Source organism: Apteryx mantelli, chromosome 1 (genome assembly GCF_036417845.1).
Source record: "Apteryx mantelli isolate bAptMan1 chromosome 1, bAptMan1.hap1, whole genome shotgun sequence".
Taxonomy (NCBI): domain Eukaryota; kingdom Metazoa; phylum Chordata; class Aves; order Apterygiformes; family Apterygidae; genus Apteryx; species Apteryx mantelli.
The window spans coordinates 76,110,371-76,130,570 of record NC_089978.1 but is presented as its reverse complement, the minus strand read 5'-3'; the positions used below and the strand labels follow the sequence as shown (position 1 = coordinate 76,130,570).

The window sequence follows — 20,200 nt, the reverse complement described above, 5'->3', positions numbered from 1 at the left end:
CAAAATACTCTCAATGCCTTCTCTCACTATGAGAATGTAGAAATAGAAACAGGCAAAGTTCCAAAGATGACAAGCAAATGAGGAATTTGGGGCTCTTGCACAAGCCATTAGCAGGATGGACTTACAGCCCTGTCCTCCCACATGGCTTTTGCTGTGTGTGGTGGTGCCCCCAATATACAGACTGGCACTAAGCTTATTTAATCTACAAGGTCTGGACCTCGCAGCCTGAAGCTGTGGGTTTCTGTAAGACAAAACAGCATTTTGTAAGCATCTGTAGAGTCCCAGGTCTCTAGCCATGGAATCTTTCTCCTTCCATTTAGATGTTTTCAGCACTCAGGGTTACAGTCAGATCCCCCAGTCCTCCCAACACCTTTAATGGCTGTGGGACTGCTAACAAGAGGCACTTTCTCACCCATATAACCCTAAAAGGAAGGAAGGGAGGAGAGGAAAGAGAAACATCTACTCCATGCATCACATATGCTTTACAGGAACCAGAAGCTGGAAGAGAGTCTGATTCTGTGCCCCTCACTGAGGAAAACAACAGGACAAATTTTGACCACTTCCAGCATGAACTTGCTAAAAATCTCAGATATTTGCTAGATTGGTGTACAGGGAGGTACTTCTCCTGTAGACTCCCCCATGACTGTAGCGAACCGCTTCCTGTCCTGTGGCAGGCATTCCTCACCTTTGAGATCATGGGGCTCATAGGGAGCAATACTCAGGTCTTCTAGGCCATTTCTGACAGCTCTGCCATGCAGGGTAGCTAGAGCAAGCATCATATGCAAAAGCACTGCCTCTTTAGTACTGCTCTCACTTTCCATGCAGCATTGGTTTGATTAGAATGAAAAAGCACATAAACCCCTCTGGATTTCAGAAGAGTTTGGTGTTTTTAACCTGCCTTTTTTATAGCAATATAAATGAAAAATCTTCCTCCACGTCAGCTGTGGTAAGGGGTCCAGGGTTTCTCTTAAACCTTGCTGCCATCGCTACAGATTACCTAGTACCTTCCGATAGGTAGGTCCAATCAATGGATTTCCCATTTTCAGCTGATTCCCTGGAGCTAGTTTTCTTCCTGCTTTGCTCAATCCTGACATCTCACAAGACTGGACTGCATCTTTGCTTTTGCTCCAGTGACTGTCTCAAGGAATCATGGCAGTAAATGGTAGAAAACTTATAATGAATGAATTTATCACCAGAATCCCCCAAATGTAGTCCCAGTGCAGGTTGTGTCAATTCTTACAGTTATGATGCACCTGATCATGCTGAAAGGCCTGCATATTCTAATAGCAAGCTAATGGTCAAAGGCGATCTTAACTCTTGGGGGCCTAAAAGTAAGATTTTTAGTAAGAGGTCACTGCAGAAACACTATGTACTGCAGCTTCCATTTAACGTCGTAAGAGCTGAACGTGATCGAGGGAGGTGCTCCCTGATCTCAGTGAGGAACAGGAGAGAGAAGGACACAAGTCACATAGTTTGGGAACAGGTATTCCTTCATCCCTCCATAGCTCCTTCGTCCCCTCTGCAACCTCACTCCACCAGTAAATCCACACCTGCACAACACTCATCAGCACACTGGAAACCAAGATGTTCATTTGGGATACTCATATGTACTGAGGGTCCCAGCTTCAGTTTAGGTGCCTAACCAGACTGAATCTCTGGTAGAACACAAAGCTAACAAAAAATGTAGTGAGTCCAGCAAACCTGGACAAAGATTTGAATGAAGATTTCAATTTTGCTCCAGGACCAGGCAAAAAGTCTCCCATTTTGCCTTCTGTTTTTTAAAACCCAAACATGTACACTGCTTTTTGTTCAAAATGAGTTCAGGAAAGACACCAAAGAGCAGTTGGTGCACACATTTTTTTTTTCCTCGTGGCCAATCAGCTTTTGTCCTAGTCAATGCTCATGTTTGAGTGACTTGTTCATTTGATTCCTCCACAAATCAGTGCCTTTTGATGCAATTCCTTTTGCTATGGCAATAGTCCTGTGTTTCATTAAGAGCTCTGGTGGGCAGCAGAGCATCGCAGTGATACAAAAGGATCATCCAGCTATAACAAGCTGAATCTTCAGCAGTGTTGTTTTGATGAAATCTAACTTACTAAAATGGCTACTACAGGATACTAGTTCTTCTCATTCATTCAGCTTGAATTTCCAGCTGTAGAATCAAGAGTTTTCTATTATTTCTGGAGAAACTGCTGTTATTTTTAGTGAGTTCTTAGGATTCTTATTAAGGTAAATATTTCATACCAGAGGAGGAAGGATTTCTAGAGATATTTTAAACTGTCAGAAAGCAGGGCATGATTGTGCAGTGCCCCCTGAGCCTATGAGTCATGTCAATGTTCACAGCATAATAAGAAGACAGACTAGTTTTTTTGGTAACATTATATTTGGCTCACATCTTGCAAAAACACGGAATTGTATAGCCTATCAATGGGATTCTCTAAAGTCTAGTCACTTTCTTTTCCAACTTTATCACATTTCAGTGATACTAGCTACTAATAAATCATTTAGCCCCGTGCTATATCATGCAGTCTCAGTTGCTCTAATTTTTTTTCAGCCTGCCTTTCTTTTAATCAGAATTATTCTACATCATTCAGTATTGCCTTGATTATAAAAGAGAAGCACTGTCAGTGTATTTAAAAAGAAAATATCAATATTTTAACTTTCTTCTTTCCTGTGGACATTCATGACTATTTTATTCTCATCACATGCTTCAAAAATCTTCCTAACATACCTTGAAGAACCTTGAAAGAACTTTTCCAAACAGCAACTTCATCAGCTTTGAGGCTTAATTTTCTGGATACTTTTTTCCCATGCTTTATATATATTCTCTCCTATATGCTAAATAATTATAAGCTACCACAAAGATCCAGTATGATAGATTACTTTGATTTTACAGTTTCTGATTCTGTACAAGGTGTAACTCAGCACAGTTGTTCAATAAAGAAAGGTTTCAGATATTTGAGAGACACAATTCATGTAATTTCTACCTGAAAACCAACCTGTTATCATTTTGTCACCCATCCAGACTTCATAACTGGCAGAAACAGGTACAGCTCATACTAAGAGAACTTCTTCCTACAGCATATTAGTTATTTCTACTCTCTCTTGAAACACATGCATCAGACCAGACAGTATAGCGTAAATAAAGATGCCATATTTAAGTATCTCTGTATATCTCTTCCTGTGCCTTACAATTTGAAGTAAAACCTGTATTTTACAGTGTTCTTCTGGATAAATTTGGCAACAGGCATTGGGCACTAGACTAGAAGAGGAAGTTAATTCCTGAGCTAAAGGCTGTCCACTGAAAATACTGTTGCCTGTCTTTCACATCCATACTTCAAAGCATAATTACACCAACCAATCTCAAACCCTTTGGTGAACTTGTCCATTCATAGTCTGTAATGTCTATGCAATAGATAAGTATGTCCAGCATCTCAGCATTCCTTAGATCCTTCTGGGCTTTTTCATCCCAGCATTTTATTGAGCTGAAAAGTGTCATAAAATCAGCAAAACCACCCCCATTTTTATTATAGCACTTTCACACTGGCAGGGGACCAGAGATACAATGAAAATGCATTTGAAGAGGGTACTTGCTGGTATAGTTTTGCCAGATCCCTAATACTTCATTGGTTTACAATTCTTGGGAATCCCACACCACTTTTATTTAAGATGAATACCTTAACCTCATTTGAACCCACTTATATTTTCAGCTCTTCTAATGTAAAAACACACATTTGCTCTGGTAGCTTGGTTACTTTCCTTATTAATTTCTTCAGAACTCCTAAATACCATCTGGTCTTGATATTTGCTTGAAACTTAACTGCTTCCCTGCTGAAATCCACCCAGCTTCTTGGCGTAGTCAGAACAAAGAAGTATTGTTCATGGAATACAGCATTCTTATTCAAAGACAATGTTATATTGATGAATATGTTTTATTTAATGCAAAAGAAATAACATTCAAAAGGAAACAAAAGAGAGACAAAATGTTTATAATGAAATAATTTTCTTCTATACATTCTGATACGATAGCTAACACAACTGCTTTCTTCTTTTCAGCAAAGATTTCTGTAGAAACCCTACTAAACCAAAAAATGCTGTCCTTCAGTCTGACTTATTACTTGAAACCAGTCAGTGCTTAAGGTTCTAATTTGAGATAGAATCAAAGCGGGGATCATAAAAGCCAAAAGCCCCATGTTTCTCCTCGTAAATAAAGCAGGCCAGGAACTATCCTTTGGCACTGGAATCAACTGACACAACATGGCTTACATACACCAGACGAAAATCTCTTATCTCCCAGAACAGGTCATCTGCACGCAGACGGTCTACTGGGAATGGCCCCTGGCTTATGGTAACCCATGAACTGTGCTCCATGTTTTTTTGGAAGATTGCTAGCTTGCTGGGACAAAACCATGCTGGGGACAATTCTAACATGTAAACAGTATGAATGACCACATGCCACTGTTTGAGCATGAGCCCTGGCCCTGTTTTATTCACACCAGCTGGAGGTAGCTGTAGGGAGAGAGATAAAAAAGTGCCTGCAACACAAAACAGAACTGAAATCTAAATGTATGTTTTATTGATGTCCCCCTTGTGCTCCACAGACTGCTTTTCCAAGATAGTTTTCGACAGTGTCTCCAAATTAATGCGTCTTCTCTGCTGTTTCATGTCATCATTAATTGGCCCTTTTCCTGGACATCCAACAAGATACTTTCAACCAACACTAAAAAAATTGTTGTGAGCTACTGGAAAAAAGGATAATGATTTATCTGCATTTGCATTTTCCCTCTTTAGAATCCTTCCCTGTCTGTGAAGTGTAGCAGGGCTACTCGTTCCTATGGCATCCTATGAAACAGAATATCTCATGGAAAATATATTATTGCTGTTACACAAAGACTCAACCACCTAGCCACATCTCAGGTTCTGTTCAACCTGCTTTTTGGGTTAAGCTGGTTTAAGAAGCAGTTAATACTGAAATCTTGTTCCTGTAAGCCATTTCCTGACCCTGCCTTGGGTCACTGTGTTTTAAAGAGCATTTCAGGTTACTAAGAAGACATATGTACATAGCATATCGCCATCATTTGATGCATTTCTAAAAATTAGATGCCTCCCGTCCAAGAAAGAGAAAGTGCAAGAAATATGTGGAAAGACTAATAAGAAAAGTAGGTTAAAATATACAGGCACCTAATCTGTGTTAATCCCCCTTTCTTCCAGGTCCTACAATACTCTTCCTAAACATTGCAGTTCCTGAAAAATTCCTGGAAAAATTCAGTTGAACCTGCAGTCCAATTATCATGAATGTGAACTATCACTGTTGGAATATGGATGCAGAGAAAGTAGTCTGAAAGGTTAGAGGAAAAGAGATTTGAAAAGTCTGTGTTTTCAGAGTTAGGCACACATCTTGGGTGCTTCTCCTGAAGCGTATGCCTTCTGTGTAGCATGTGTTTTCCAAGTATTTATAAATCCACTACTTCCAAGCTTACAACAGCACATGAAGTTCACTGTTTTGCTTATATACTAAGTTTTTACCATTCAGGGGTATCCAAGAAGAAAGCAAATATCTATTGATTTTTTTTTTTTTAATAATGGGAAAACTCTTTCACTCACTTCCAGTTGTTCAGTTGTACGAACAAGATGTAAACATGAAAAGCACTGGTCCTTCTATATACACATTCAGACAAAAGCAAAATAAAATGTTAGCTAAACACTCAAATGTCAGGAAATATCAGAATCAAGTCTGCAAAACTTTCATTTGACTCAAGTATGTGAAATGAGACACAACCTTAAATTTATGCCATTGCTATTCAGTTTCCCAATAGCTGAGGCAATGCTCCTATAGATAATAACTGCTTTCTTAGAACCAGTAAGGGAAGACTTGTTCATAATGCATCTGTACAAAGACAGTAATTTAAGAACACGTGTGAAAAGTCTGACATTTCCTAGCTGATGAATACTTGCCTTTGTAACCTGGACTCACTGTGATGGTTGGTGTCTACCTGTTACTTCCTAGTATTTTGTTGCTGTTTAATTTAAATCATCTCTCCTCAAACGGGCACCTGAAAACACGCCAAGTCGTCTTCCCCACTTTCATTACTTGGAATGAGACAAACTTTCCTAATTCAATTCCTAATTTTTATCCTGAAGGAACGGTTTCAGTATGAGTGGTTTCAGGCCCCGTGAGGTTACAAGTAGCTGACACCAGACCCAAAGGCGTGCCACGGTGGCACCGCTCACCCGCCGGTGGCGATAAGGACAAGCGCCCTCCTGCCCCCAAGTTACTTGTGCCCCTAGGCGGGAGCGGGCTGGGGGCGAGGGAGGGGAAAGCGGCGCGAAACGAGGCGTTGGCCGTTGGCCGCGCCTCAGCGGGGTGCCAACGGCCGCGGTCGCCGCTCCCGGGGCCGCAGCGCGGCGGAGCGGGGGGCGGTGCCACGGGCGCGGCCGTTTGGGCGGGCGAGGGTGGCGGTTGTCGCCTCTTCCCTCCGGCTTGTGGCTCACGGGGGGGGAGGGGTTGTGAGAGAGAAAGGGTGGCCCGGTGAGAGGAGCCGGTGGCGGAGCCCGTGCGAGGGGAGCGAGCTCCGGGTCTGCCCGCGCCGGGGACGAGGCTCGCCGCTCGCAGCGGGGCGGCGGGCGAGGCGCTACAGGTGCTCAAGGGCAGGGAGGGAAGGAGACGGACGGCCCCCGCGGGCGGGCCCGAGGCAGGCAGGAGGCGGGGGGGGCGCGCCACTTACCCTCCCGCCGCCTCCACCCGCGACAAACAAAGGATCTCGCGCCTCCGCCGGGAGCGGACACGTGGGGGGCGAGTGTGTGTGTTTGCGAGCGGGGACGGGGATGCTCGGGAGGGGGCCGGAGCCAGCAGCGGGGACCCTGACAAAAGGCAGCCGCCCCCCGCCGTTGCCTCCCCGCGGGCGGGGCCCCGCGCCGCCTCCCCGCGCCGCCAGCGAGCCCGCCGGCCGCAGGGGGCGGGCGCTGCCCACTCGCCTGGGTGGGCCGCTGAGCGCCGGCGGCGGCGGGCACCTGGTCATCCGCGCAGGGCGCCGAGGTGAGTGGAGGCGGGCGCGCCGTGGCCCGGCGGGCGCCGCAGCCGCGCCGCTACCTCTCGGCCTCCTCTCGCCCCCGGGGAGCGCCACCATCTTGCCGGGGGAACCGCTTCCCCCCGGGGCCCAGGACGGAGGGGCCCCGCGGCAGCGGGGGGCGGTGGCGGCCGAGTGGTCCCCGCCGGGCCGGGGCGGGGGGCGCCGCCCGGGTGGGGGTGCGAGCGGGGCGCCCTGTGACAGCGGTCAGGCCGGGCTTTCCTCGCCGGGACGTAACCGCCAGCCACCGGCACTTTCTGGCTGGGGTTTGGGCTTGGGGGATTGCTTTTTCTCTCTCTCTCTCTCTCTTTTTTGTTTTTTTTGTTCTCCTTTTCCTCAGTTTCGATGGTAATAGGTCCAGGCTCTAGGAGGGAAAGCGAAACAAAGGAAAGCACGGTAACCTGCCTAAAAAGGAATGAATAAATAAATGTGTCGGACACCGCAGGATACCATCCCTTTGCTGTAGGGGGGAATGGCTCGGACCACCCCGCCTCAGCCTCTTCTGTTCCTTGGTTTTTAAAGCCAGGCTTCTGCTGTTGGTTTGGTAGTTCGGATTAGGCAAGCATCCTGGAATTAGCGATATGAAGAGATCTGTTAGTATGATGAAGAAAATGCTTTAAATACGAGGTTTTGTTGACTAGTGTTACCTGTAATGGTTAATCATGCAGGCGGTGAAATAGGATGCTTCTGCTGCATGTGCTGTTTATTTACTTTTTGTATTTCACTGGGGCTGGACTATCAAAATAGATTAGCCAGTTGTGTTGTTTGTAGGCTTGTTTGTTTTGTTTTGTTTTTTTCTGAGTTCTGTTTCTCTTTGTGTCTATGAACAGGAGGAGGCTTAAGTGTTTGCAATCCAAAAACCAGAGAGAAACATTTGTTTAAAGATATTTTTAGCTGAAAACCTTAAAAAGGAAGGTAAAACTTTATCTTGATAGGCTTGACAATAAATTTGCTCTTGCAAAACCCTTTCTTTTTAAAGTCAGTCTAATTTAATGATTTCAGAATGACTGAGAATGTGAAAAGTTAAGGCTCAAAAAGCAAATAAAAAGAGCCAAATTCACTTATTTTGTAAAAGATGTCCTACAGCTTGCTTTTTATACCAATCTTCAAATGCTTCTTGGGGTATGCTAGTACGTGCAGAAGTCCGTTCTGGTGTTTTAAGTGCAACAGTCAAAATTATCAGTAACATTCAGTAGCAGGGTCTCTATTAAATGTACTTGCTGTAAGTCTGGTTTGCATATTGAAAAATAAAGAATATCTTTCTAAACACAAATAGACTTCTGTCAGAATATACCGTGTAAGTAGGAGGGGAAAAGCAAAAATTGATTTGGGCTCCAACTCAGGATGGTGTTGGAGCACATTCCTGATAAAGGCACAGTTGTAGAGTAGAGGATTGAGTTTCCCTCCAGCACTGGTGGATGTGGCGTGTACTTTCCTGTGGTTTTGGCCTGGCTGCTACCACACAGCTACCCTCTCTTCTGTCATTATTCCTTCTGTAAAGAGATCTGGGTTGCATCCACGCAACTTTTTTCTGTGGAACTTTGAAATTCTTGTGTTTTAGATGACGTTCAGAAGTCACATCCTTCACTGGTTCAGGACTCGACTACACAAAAGTAATTACAGAAGCGGTATAGAAAGGCTCTTTTATGACAAAGATGTCTGTAGAATCAGTCTTGAAGGTGGCTTACCTGTGTGCACTGTTGAGGCTTTCCAGGATCTTCAAAACAGATAGCAGGTTTAATCGACTTAAAAATGTACATCTAGTTAAAACTCTCTTAATACAGCTCTCCTTTCAAGATGATTACCCTGCCAGGTAAATCTGCAAAACTTCTTTAGGAAGTACTCAGCACTGTCACTTAACAGAAAATAAAATCCCAAGTAGATCAGAAAAGAACTTACCACTTCTTTCCAAAGCAGTCTGCTTTGTCTTGCACTTCTGTTCAACAAATTTTCTGCAGACACAGAACACTAACAGTGCTCTTCATCTCTATCGACAGGCAGCAGTGAAGGTTTCTGGAGACTTAGGAGACCTCTGCTACGCTTTTGTCCCTGAGTGTGCTGTAGTAGAAGGCTGAATGCTGAAGCTACAAGTTTGGGAGTTTTTTTGTTTTTTGGGTTTTTTTTTGTTATTTTTAGATTTTTTTTAATGGATAATTGCAAAATGCTTTTGACCTATGGCAAGCTGGGGTTGGGAGGGAGGGGGAAGAGAAGATCCTTGTGGAGTAGATGTTCCGTGAGCCCTTTGAAACTGGATACCTATTATATGTTTGTCAGCAATTCTGTAGGATGAGGTGACCCAAGTGATCTCTTTGAGACCTGTGTGTGTCTTCTAAGCTGAGCAAAGCACATGTTCGTGTTATATGGTCGCTGAAAAAGATGCTGTGCTAAGAACTTTACCAGACAAAGGTCTTTGACATTCCAAATTCTGATTTCAAGAGAAATGCTAATATTCTAATTTTTTTTCCATAATAAACAAATGAGAAATAAACAGAACATGCAGTGTTTACACTGGCCTTAAAGTAACATATATTTTGCTTTTCTGAACTGAATTAGTCTGTCTGTTAGGATTTACATGCTTGGCCATGGGTGCACCTGAGCTAAACAAATGTATTTGCATAGAATGTCTTCATGCCCATGGCAGTGTGTGACATTTGTCTTTGCTTTGCATATACAAGAACAATGCATTGTTGGGATGGAAGTGAGGATTTCATGGGAGAACAACTTGAATAAGGGGAGATTTACCGGTGTTTAAAATAAGGGGTCAAGCACTGAACCTTTTCATTTTCTGCAAAATGCTGTGTAGCGCAAAGAGGTTCTGTTGTATTTCACGCTTATTTTTAAAATGAAACATAGGTTGTTATTCTCTTGGGTTTTGAGATAATCTCTGAAACGTGATCCAAGTGGAAATGGATACAGACTGTGAACAATTTTATAGAGATGTAAACTGCTCTCCAATCCATCTTAGAGTCATGACATGTTAAAACCAAAGGACACTACATTCAGGGCAGAATTATTATTTGATTTCTAATTGATGGAATAAGAAGTTAGTGGGAATGAAAAGTTTGGAGTCTGTGGGAGCAGAGTGAGGGGGCAGGAGGGGAAGAAATTTAGGTGCCTAATCCCAGAAGCTCAGTTTGGAGGAATGTAGGTGGTTTGGTGGGAGTTTTAAAGACCAAGGAAATTATGTTTTTGCTAATAATGTTCTCTAGGCGACTAGAATTCTATGATATGGTGCATTTCTCACATCTACATGTGTTCTCAGTTCTCAAACACTGATCTTTATATTTTATCTTCTTTTGACAATGCCCACCAAAACTGGGGAATGTCCATCACCCAGCAGGAGACACGAAGTTTGTACAAAGCAAACAAGCCACTTTACAAATCCAGTGCCATATTAAACTGAGGGTGCTTTTTTTTTTTTTTTCCCCTCTGTGATGGATCAGAAACAGGTATACTGCATGTATAAGGTCCAAATTTCTGAGGGACTTCAGGTGCAGTTCATGTCAGGATGCTTGCAGCTGGTGGGGGAGTCAGAGGAACTTCTGACTTCTTTGTCCATATCTTCAGGAAACTGATCCCTTGCCCTTGTGCCCTTGTCTGACAGTCGGTGGTCAGCTTGATGTGTACCGAGCCTGTAACTGTGAAAAGGGATACAGAATTTAACTAGGTGCTTAAAGTTATTCTTGTGTATACATGCAGAGTACTATAGGCAGGCATTAGGGAAGGCTTCTTGAGTCTTACGAGAATTCAGCTGTGCTTCATGATGTGGATATGGTTATCCTTTTTTTTTTCTTGTTGTTATATGTCTTAAAATGTGATGTATGATTCTGAGTTAACTAACAAAAGATAATTTTTTTCTTGTGTGGCTGTGCCCAAAAGGAAGAGGGAAAATGGCCATTAAAACTTATAAATGTACCTGGAAAGAGAAAAGTCTGCTTGTAAGGTAAAAAGAGCAAATATAATAAGAAAGCACTTCTCTTATTAAACAAAAGCAATTTTCTTCTTCCTTTGAAGGTTTTGGAGGCCTCAATTTAGCACTTGCTGTATATGCAATTTCTTGGAAATTAGTATTTCCTACATTAGAATTCTTCAACAAGTTATTACACTTGTGAGAAATTTTTAAATAAAATATCCAAACCTTTATCTTGATGAGAATGTTTGGGATTTTGTTGTTACTGCTTCCCCCTTTCCCACCCCCCCTTTCTTTCTGAACAAAAGGTAAAAGGACTGGGGGAGGGGTAAGAAAGAAAGAAAATATGTGCATAGGCAGAACTTGAGTAGTTGAATAAGCTTTATTAAGAATCATAAAATGCTTTATTGTTTTTATTATATGAGTTATTATTTATGTCACTATTGGTAATATACAAAAACGCTGCATTTAGTCATATAAATTCAGGTTCATTCTCAGTTGCCTTAGGCTGTATCTGGTCATTGAGAGGAACTGATGAGCCTCAGGAGATGTGCATCTATTTTCCTCCAATGAATTTTGAAGCAGCGTGGGTCAAGCAGATTCTTAACTTAGACCTCTCAGTTTAATGTCTGAAACTAGGTGGGAGGAGTCTGGGCTATAGTTTCTGTATGCCTTGCGTATTGTACAGTTTACATTTATATGTGCGATGGGAAGAATGACTGGCCAGTATTGCAAAGTAGCAAATAAAAACTGTAAAGAATGCACCAACTCAGATGCATGAACTTATAAATAACGTTCTCATCACAATAAAATTGTATAAGTTTAAATACCATTCAGTATATCTTCATCCATTCTAAAATAAAGAAACCTTAATTAGAACTATTCACATTGGTGTCCAGTTCAGTTCAGTTCTCTTGCAGCGACCTGCCAGGTATGCAGACCAGCTTTCACTTTATCAGTTGGAATTAACTCTCTCTGTTGATATTGGTGTACTGAGTTTGGTGAATTACTAAGTTTAAGCCAACTTATGGGGGTCAGATAATATATCAACCGGTTCTTCTTCAATAGTATTGGAATAAAGTGTCATGGTGTTTAGAGATATTGGGATGTGAAATCTTAGTAGGTGCCACTGTTACCCAAATAATATTTTTTTTTCCAATAGTGACTTAAAGCTGTAGTAAAAATATGGTAAATTGTTGCAGTGATTAAAACACGGAGTGAGGTAATTCACAGGATAATCTGAATATAGTAGACAAATGGTCTTAAAAGTGTGATAAGTTTAAATTTGTATGATACCTGACTAGAAATAATACCCTTTAAATGACCAGAAAAATAGCTTAAGAAATTCCACTGCATAACAGCAAAAGAAATTTAGTAATAGCATAATGACTAAGAATAACAGGAATATTAGAAAGAGCTCAGTGCAGTGTGATCCTGAAGACCTTTGTACATGAGTCAAATTTAACTTTCATAGTGAAATGGCTGCAGAATATGGATCTAAGTTTGTGAGGTAACCAGCTTACCTAAGGCATCCGGTCACATTTGGAGATAATTATTAACTACTCCCTTTGTAGTGTTATTCTTGAATTAAAGGAGAATTTTGAATGGGACACTGGAGTAAATACAGTGAAGTGTATTTAGAGTCTGATTAAAATATAGGGACTCTTGCTTTCAGAAGTTATTCTTTTGTCTTAATTTTAGGAGCAATGGAGTCTAGGAAATCTTTATGCCTTAATTAAGAAGTAGCGTAGAGTGCCATATTAATGCATCATTAGCCATGTATGTAATTATTGTTTCAAAGTTAAGATCTCATGTATTTAGCATGTTTCAGAGCTTGTAGACCAAGTGTGTAGCTTACCTAATTGATGTCAAAATAGCTTGCAAATATCTGTAGTAAGTGGGAGAGTGGTGAACCCTGCCTGATGTTCACTCTGAAAGTGACTCTGATTGTTGGTGTAAAACAGAGATTGGGCTTTTTAGGTGGAACCGTGAATTTGCATGTGACCATCATGCCTACCATGTTCTCAGAGACTTATAGTCCCTCCCAACTTACAGCCAAAACTGTAACATACCTCTGTGGATTTTCATGTGGTAGTAAGAAACTACCACACATCGAATGTACCCTACTAAATCCCAAGTGTTCCTGCATGCTTTACTGTATACCTGTTAGAGATGTGTTAATTCATGGACGCTGCTTATAACCTCCAGACCACTTTTTGCAGGTTTAACTTGTATTTTGATACATTTCATGGAACTGAGAAGCAAAGTCTTTGTCAAGTTGCATAAGGGGTACCTTAACAAATGGTGTCTGAACACAGCAGGCAGAACTAGGTTCTAGTAACAGGGTCCATCAGCAGTCCCAGATAAGGCAAGGGATGAACCAGGTCTTGGTCCATCTAGGGAGTCCAGTGAGGAGCAAAAGGAGCCAGAGACAGGACTCAAAGAAGGCTACAACATAGGTCCAAAGCCTACCCAGGAGGCAGGGCTGAAGACCAGTGCTCCTATGGCATCACTGGGGCAGGAGCTGAAGGCCCAGGCCTGAACTTAAATGGGCCCATGGGCAGAAGGGGTGGGTGGAGGTCCCGGGTGAGGCTGGTCAGGGCCATTAAAGTTCTGTTGGAGCTTTTGGGCCCTGAGCAATGGAGCCAAATTTTGCTCTTGCTTTTCCTTGGATATTCCACCAACCTTGCTGGAAGCCAACCAAAACTTTGAGACTCAAGAACACTTGTTTAGTTATATTGAATATGTGAAATGAGATAGCACACCTGCAAACGTGGAATGGAGGTTTTGTTCTTGTTTTTGCTTGGTGCATCAGCCTAGTTTTATAGTAACTGAAGGCACTATTTTATCCTGGGATGTTTTGAAATAGTAATCAAATCTAGTTGTGTCTGCAGTATCATTGCAGTGATCCACATGGGCATATGTATCTATCAAGGGGGCTGTGAATGTTTGAAACATGCTACACTAGCTGACTAGAAGGGGAGGAAAACTTATTTTTTATGTTTTCCATTTTCAAGTCAGTTTTATGAAAGTGTCCGTGGGCCACCTCTCTTAATGAAAAGCAGGAAAAACAAACATAGTGATCATGTCCTAGTCCTCTCATATTATTTCCCCACTTTTTTGCCATCTGAGTCCCTGAGCTGTTGGCTCCAACAGTAAGTTCATGTTATTGCTCTTAAAAACAAAAAGAAAATGAGTGTGTCAGAAAACTTCATTAAAGCAGAATGAAGGTCATAAATGTGAGTCTCTAACTGCATGTTTGAATGTAATTATTTCTGGTGATCTTCAGCAGCTTCCATTCCTTAAGGAAAGGCAATAAATTAAAATTTTATTCCTAGAGTAATTTGCTGATTACTGAAGTGTAGATCCAGCTGTGTGTCAGCTCACCTTGTGTAGGAGTGGGGGGAAACTGCTGGAGCTTTCTGAGATTCTGTCTTCTTCAAAGGAAACTTGCCCCTGCCCTGCTGCCCTTACGGGAGGGGAGGGAAATTTCTGGACTGGAGAGCTTTAAACCTTGCTAAGTTTCTTTAAGAACAAAATTCTATTTCCTTAATGCCTAAAATGTAAGGATAATTGAAAGAAATCTCCCCCTTCCCTAGAACTAAAAAACCTGTTGAAGTGCTATGAAACACACTTTTCATTAGAACTTCAGTACATTTTGCTTAGTTACCTATGTGTGCAATTTCTTCTAGTTGTGTGTGTCATGTCAAATATTGCATAGTTACTATTTACTTTTGAGCTGAATCAATTATTTACAAGCAGTGTGGGCTGCAGTACAGCTGTACTAGAGAAAAGCTGTTTTCTGATACCTGTGTGGTAAAGGGATGTGTGTACTGAACATATAAATTTAGGAAGAAAAGATTGAGCAATTTGCTTTTAACTGCGTTACCAGTCCTCTGACAAATACTGCAAAGCCTAAAAAGTCTGGAAACAGGAAGAGGGAAAATAGAGGAAACTGTCCACACATTGGCTAAAAATAAAACAAAAATGTTATCTTTAAACTGGCAAGAACATGCACCTTGCAATAATATTTTTTTTAAAGAATATGGGGTTTTTTGGAAATTTTCTGTTGTGTTGAAGAGATGTAATAAGTGATGGAGATCATACTTAATCCTTCTTAGATGATTCCTGGAAGATCTTTAAATGTAATTCAGAGAATTCCTACATGTATCAGTGTTAATATCTGTAGTCTTGAATGATAATTTTATCCAAGGTACTTGATTAACAGCTAGAAATACAGATATACTAAAAAGATTAGTATTTAGGTGCTTTTATAACAAATGAAGATCATGCTGTGTTTTGTTTTGTTTTTGTTTTGTCCAAAAGACATTACGTTTACCTGGAGGAGAGGTACATCTCCTATAGTTGTGCTTGGTATTATCCAGGTACACTTGAAAGAGTCTTCTCAGACCCCCACTACATCATCTTTTGGGTCATTTTTTTGTTGCCAGCATGCCTTCTGGAGAGGAGTGCAAAGTGGGTGTAATTTCCTGAAGAAAGCACACTTTGCTAGCAATTTGCAGAATTACCAAATACAGCTTAGCAACTGTATGTGTTTGGAAAGCTCGGGCTATTATTTCATAGAAATGAATACATTTTCTACAGTTAATAGTGATTTATCTGTAATTTCAAGAAAAGAGGATTTTTTTTGTTTATGTAGAAGAATAAAAGCACTCTTTCTCTGGCCTTTGTATATGTAAATCTGGAAACCTGCGGGTGGTTAAGCACATAGCGCTCTTTCTTACCTGTAAGCACACATGAGCCTGATAATTAGCTCTATCTAGGCTAAGGGAACTGTTGCCTCTTTCTCCTGTGCAGGAAGAGGGTAGCCTCAAAGGACCTGGGCACTGTGTCAGAAACCAAAACAAACTGTTTCTATGTTATCTCCTCCTTCCTGCCACGTTTCCAGTGTCAAGGTTTCCTCCAGTTAATTTTGTTTATTAAAATTTCTAACAGTAATTTCAGCTCCCCATGTTGTGGTAAACACTGTATAATTTTTAAATTCTTTCATTATTTTACTTTTTGCCAGTTCATGTTCTGGGGTGTACTTTCATCTGGTTAACCTAGGTTTCAGCGGATACTTTTTCTATAAATAATTGGTTTGTTTCACTGAAAATAGAGTGATATTTTTAGCCTTTATATACTTGTTACTAAGATTACATGCAGTTTTATATTGGTGTATTGCATGGGTTTTTTTTAGTGATTGGCTCACTGACCTATGATATAAGCATTTTGAGAGACTACAGGAGACTCTTGAGGTTTTATTTTGGATACAGTACCATGCATGGCTATTATGAACTGCAAATGGTATAGCTTTGTTTTCCTCAAATAAAATCAAAGGGCACTGGTAATCTATATGTAACTATCAATCTTAGCATCGAGCTTTTTCTTTTAAGTACTTAAATTTTTCTCACTTCTTGCAGAAAATGATTTTCTGTCTGTTCTTAAATTACAGAAATCAACTGACAGCTTTTTCATGTCTGACTACTGGTATTGGAGGTTGATCCCCTGCAAAGAACCTGGAAGCTGTAACTGTTTCACAACAGCCGGTCATTCTGATGAGGAAAAAGAAGAAGATACAAACCATCAGGTTGTGGTGTCAGATATCATGCAGCTTGTGCGAGATAAGCAGGAGGTGCCGGAAAGCACAGCAGGTGAGAAAAATATACCATATTTTGAAAATTTGCCTGCTGGCTGCCAGACTGTCTTAAGGAGAGACTAATGGCTTTGAGAATTCTAGCAGTGGTGTTTCATCACTCACAATGAGGTCAGGGAACCTGAGTAAAGCAATAACGAAGTATTCACCTGGAGGGTGATGTCACCACAAAACCCACTAAGTATTTAGTAGCAGTCAGTGAAGATTTTACTCAGGAGTACTAATGCTTGCCATAATAAATTAAAATAATTCCAGAAATTAATTAAATAGCAAAAATAGTCATCCCAGAGAAACCTGACCTACCTTCATGCAGTCAGTTTCAAAAGCCTGCTGTAGAGAAACTGCTTAAAGAAGCAAATACAAAATACCTCTGTACTGTATCACACTGCTTTTGTTGCCATGGTCCATAAGCAGGAGAAAAGGTGTAGTGACTGCTAGCTTATGATAGTAGGGATTAATATGGTAGAGGAAAAATCTATTCCTATCTTATATTTACCCATGCAAAAGACTGTTGTGCTCTCACTGGAACTAAGTGATCTTTGCCTTGGTAGTAGTCCAGGTGAACTATTATTTGATAAGCAGTTGCAACTGATAGCAATTGGTCTGTTCTTTAACACATTTATTTCATTTTGTTAAACTGTTTAAAAAAAAAAAAAAAAAACACCCAACAACAGAGACAAACAAAAAACCCCCAAACTGAACATATTTGTGCAAGCTTCTCCAGCTAGAAAGATGGTCCAGAACCAGAAAGGTGAAATTTGCTACAGCAGTTTTTCATCTAATATACAAGGCAGGAAAATCACTGCTTTGTAATAACAGGTGAAAAAGTGGCTCTTTCAGACTGAATGAACCAACAGTCTGATGCTACCACAGAAGAAAGTGATGCATATTCTGAAGGTATGATATGTCTTAACAGGAAGTACTTATTAGAACAATCATTTTATGCAGGTGCTGGAGAGATCTCAGCTGGAATACAAGAAAGTTTTTGAGGGCAACAAAGAAAGATGAGAAAAACCTCTGCAGAAATTCCAGTGGAGGATGTCAGGAATGGTCAGAGGTTGACAAAATACTACATCTACAGAAATAGTAAGGGTGTATCTATACCCAATGAGGGAAAATGGAAGGGAGAGCACACATTCTGACTTCTGTAGTGGAGATCTTTTTAAGTTACAGAAAAGGTGGATGTTTTCTTGTTTTTGTTTTTCTTGTTCTGCTTATCTAGTAAAGTAAGGACAAGAAAATGCTAGAATGATTTCTGCAGAGAAGATTTAGAGCTAAATGCGAGAACTGTTAAACTGGACTATCCAAAGAGCTTGTAGAATCTCTAACCTGTTGTTAACAAAATTTCCAGTGAAACAAACGTCTGCTAGAGATGTACTGCCAGGTACTGGGTGTACACTGCTAGGTGACTAGTTTCCATTTCAGTGCTCTGAACTAGACTAAGATTTCAAGAAGTCTTTTTCAGTACAGCAATTCTGTGATGGAAGAACAAACACATGGGTCCTGGGGAGCCACATCTGGGGCTTGAAGTCAGTAATTCATTTTTGTGTCATCTAGAGGTTAAAATAGGAAATTGCTACTTTTTCTCCCTAGAAATTCAGGGGAGAGCTGTGTTAGGCTTAAACTAAGGTACATATGTATTCTGTATTGATACATCAGTGTGTCAAAGGATAGATTGGTTGATCTGTAAAGAAAGCAGGTAAACTGCACAGATCAGAACAGATGCAATGAAAGCGTATCAAGAACTGAGTGGATATCCATATTTGCAGGGACATGGGTCTGCCTATAATAATCTGCACATACTAAACTGTGCTAATTTCACCTTTTAACTATGGCCACTGTCCTTCTGCACTGAAGACCTTGTAAGAGCAATATGAGGTTTAATGAAAGAAATTCTGGGTTTAGGTTTCTTGGTCCAGGATGTGGCAGACTTATCACTGAGGATTACATCCATGCCTGACTTGACAGCTGAATTCCAGATCATTAATCAAAACTGAAAAGCAGCTGAAAATATTCTTTATACCTGGAAAAAGTAGGATGTAGGCTTCAAAAAGATGTACATTTGTTTTCTTTAGACCTGAAGAGGAGAACAGTGTGGGGATTAGGAAAGGAGCTTTCCTGGAGCTAGGCGTGAGAAACTTAGTTGCAGATAATTTTCTGGTGAAGTTGCTAAACTTTAAAACCAAGTTCAGTATGAAGGCTCTTTCTCTGTCATAACTAACAGCGTTGCTAGTATTGGAGGCTGAAAGAATCAGTGGTTTTGGCCACTTTAATAGGTTTTGATTTTAACAAACTATTGCTCTTGATTAATGCAATCTGCATGTTAATGTTTTCTGACTTTATTGAGGGACTGCTAAAAAAGAATGTGCTCTGAAAGGAGCTATAGCTGCATAATGTGGTAAATATTTAAAATGGCAGTTTGTATGTTGGATAGATTAGGAGGTGGAGCAGTTCTAATACTTATTTAAATGACTTCTTTCAGAAAAATAAGCTACTTGTTGTGGTTGGCGAAGAAAGCCGTAGTGGTGTGTTCACTGAAGCTAAGCGTTGTAATATCTGGGGGGTGGGAGGGGCAGGGGGAAGAAATGCTGTTGCAGAGAATAAACTGCAACAACGTTATTGGAGTGTTTTCCCTTCTTTGTCTGTTTTTGGCTTCTGTAAGCAAATGTGAGGGGTTTTAGTATCTCATGCAGCCTAATAACTGTGGGATGGAAAGCATCTTGCTGCTCTTCTTAGTTAAACCATATGTTGCTGTTGCTGAAGTTTTAACTTCTCTTTTCCCTCCCCCTCCGCAGGAACTCATCTGCCATACTAGTGATACTATATGAACGGCAGTATTTTTACAGTAGTGTTTTCCAGGAGCTCTAATTAAGATCAGGATTCTGTCGTGCCAGTGAGGTTTACGTGTTTGCTTGAGAACATTTTGCATCTTGGAAGGTTTAACAGCCTAGCTTGAAAATGATAGATGAGAAAACATGCAAAACTTGGCATGAAGCAGAGCGTAACCAAGATGGAAGCATGACAGTGTCTGACCAAGTTGTGTATTATACCGCCTCATTTCTAGCTGAACGTGTAGTATAATACACCCCCTCTTCTTGTCTTCAGAGGAGTCTGGAAAGCAAAAGGAGTATGGAGAGGGGATGGAAGTGACAGACAGTCATGAGCCCTTAAAAAAAGAAAAGGGGGAGGGGGAAGGAGTTCAACAAAAATCCAGTGTTTCTATCACTTCTCTCTGCCTTTTATGTTGTCTGCTTCATTCTTCTACCTGGTCTGGATTGGTCTTCAGTGATGTGCTTGGAGGCCTGTTTACATAACAACATTATTTTTTCCCTGGGGCCTTTCTGCTCTGGATTTGATCTCCTTTAAACATTTGCCACACTCTTTTCTTTTTTTCTCCTCTGTTCACTTCCAGAACTGTTTAGAGATTGATCTTTTCATACAGTTTGTTTATCTTCCTGCCATGCTGCTAAAGCAATAGGGAAGCAGAGGGAACCCTTGATTTGCAATATGAAGATTTGCTGGTGTGGCTTATCAGGAACTGTATTTGCTGGTGTTGTAGCAAACAGC

General features: G+C 41.0%; 1 protein-coding gene across 1 annotated transcript in view; it reads left to right on the top strand.

Annotated features, from left to right (window-relative positions):
* Nucleotides 1-6,961: 6,961 nt before the first annotated feature.
* Nucleotides 6,962-20,200, top strand: part of MCF2L (MCF.2 cell line derived transforming sequence like) — a 175,206-nt gene continuing 161,967 nt past the window's right edge. Inside the window, exons 1-2 of the mRNA XM_067295710.1 lie at nt 6,962-7,036; nt 16,433-16,631. Coding sequence (XP_067151811.1) covers nt 16,454-16,631 — 178 coding nt within the window. The 5' untranslated portion in view covers nt 6,962-7,036; nt 16,433-16,453. The remainder of the gene's footprint in view (nt 7,037-16,432; nt 16,632-20,200) is intronic.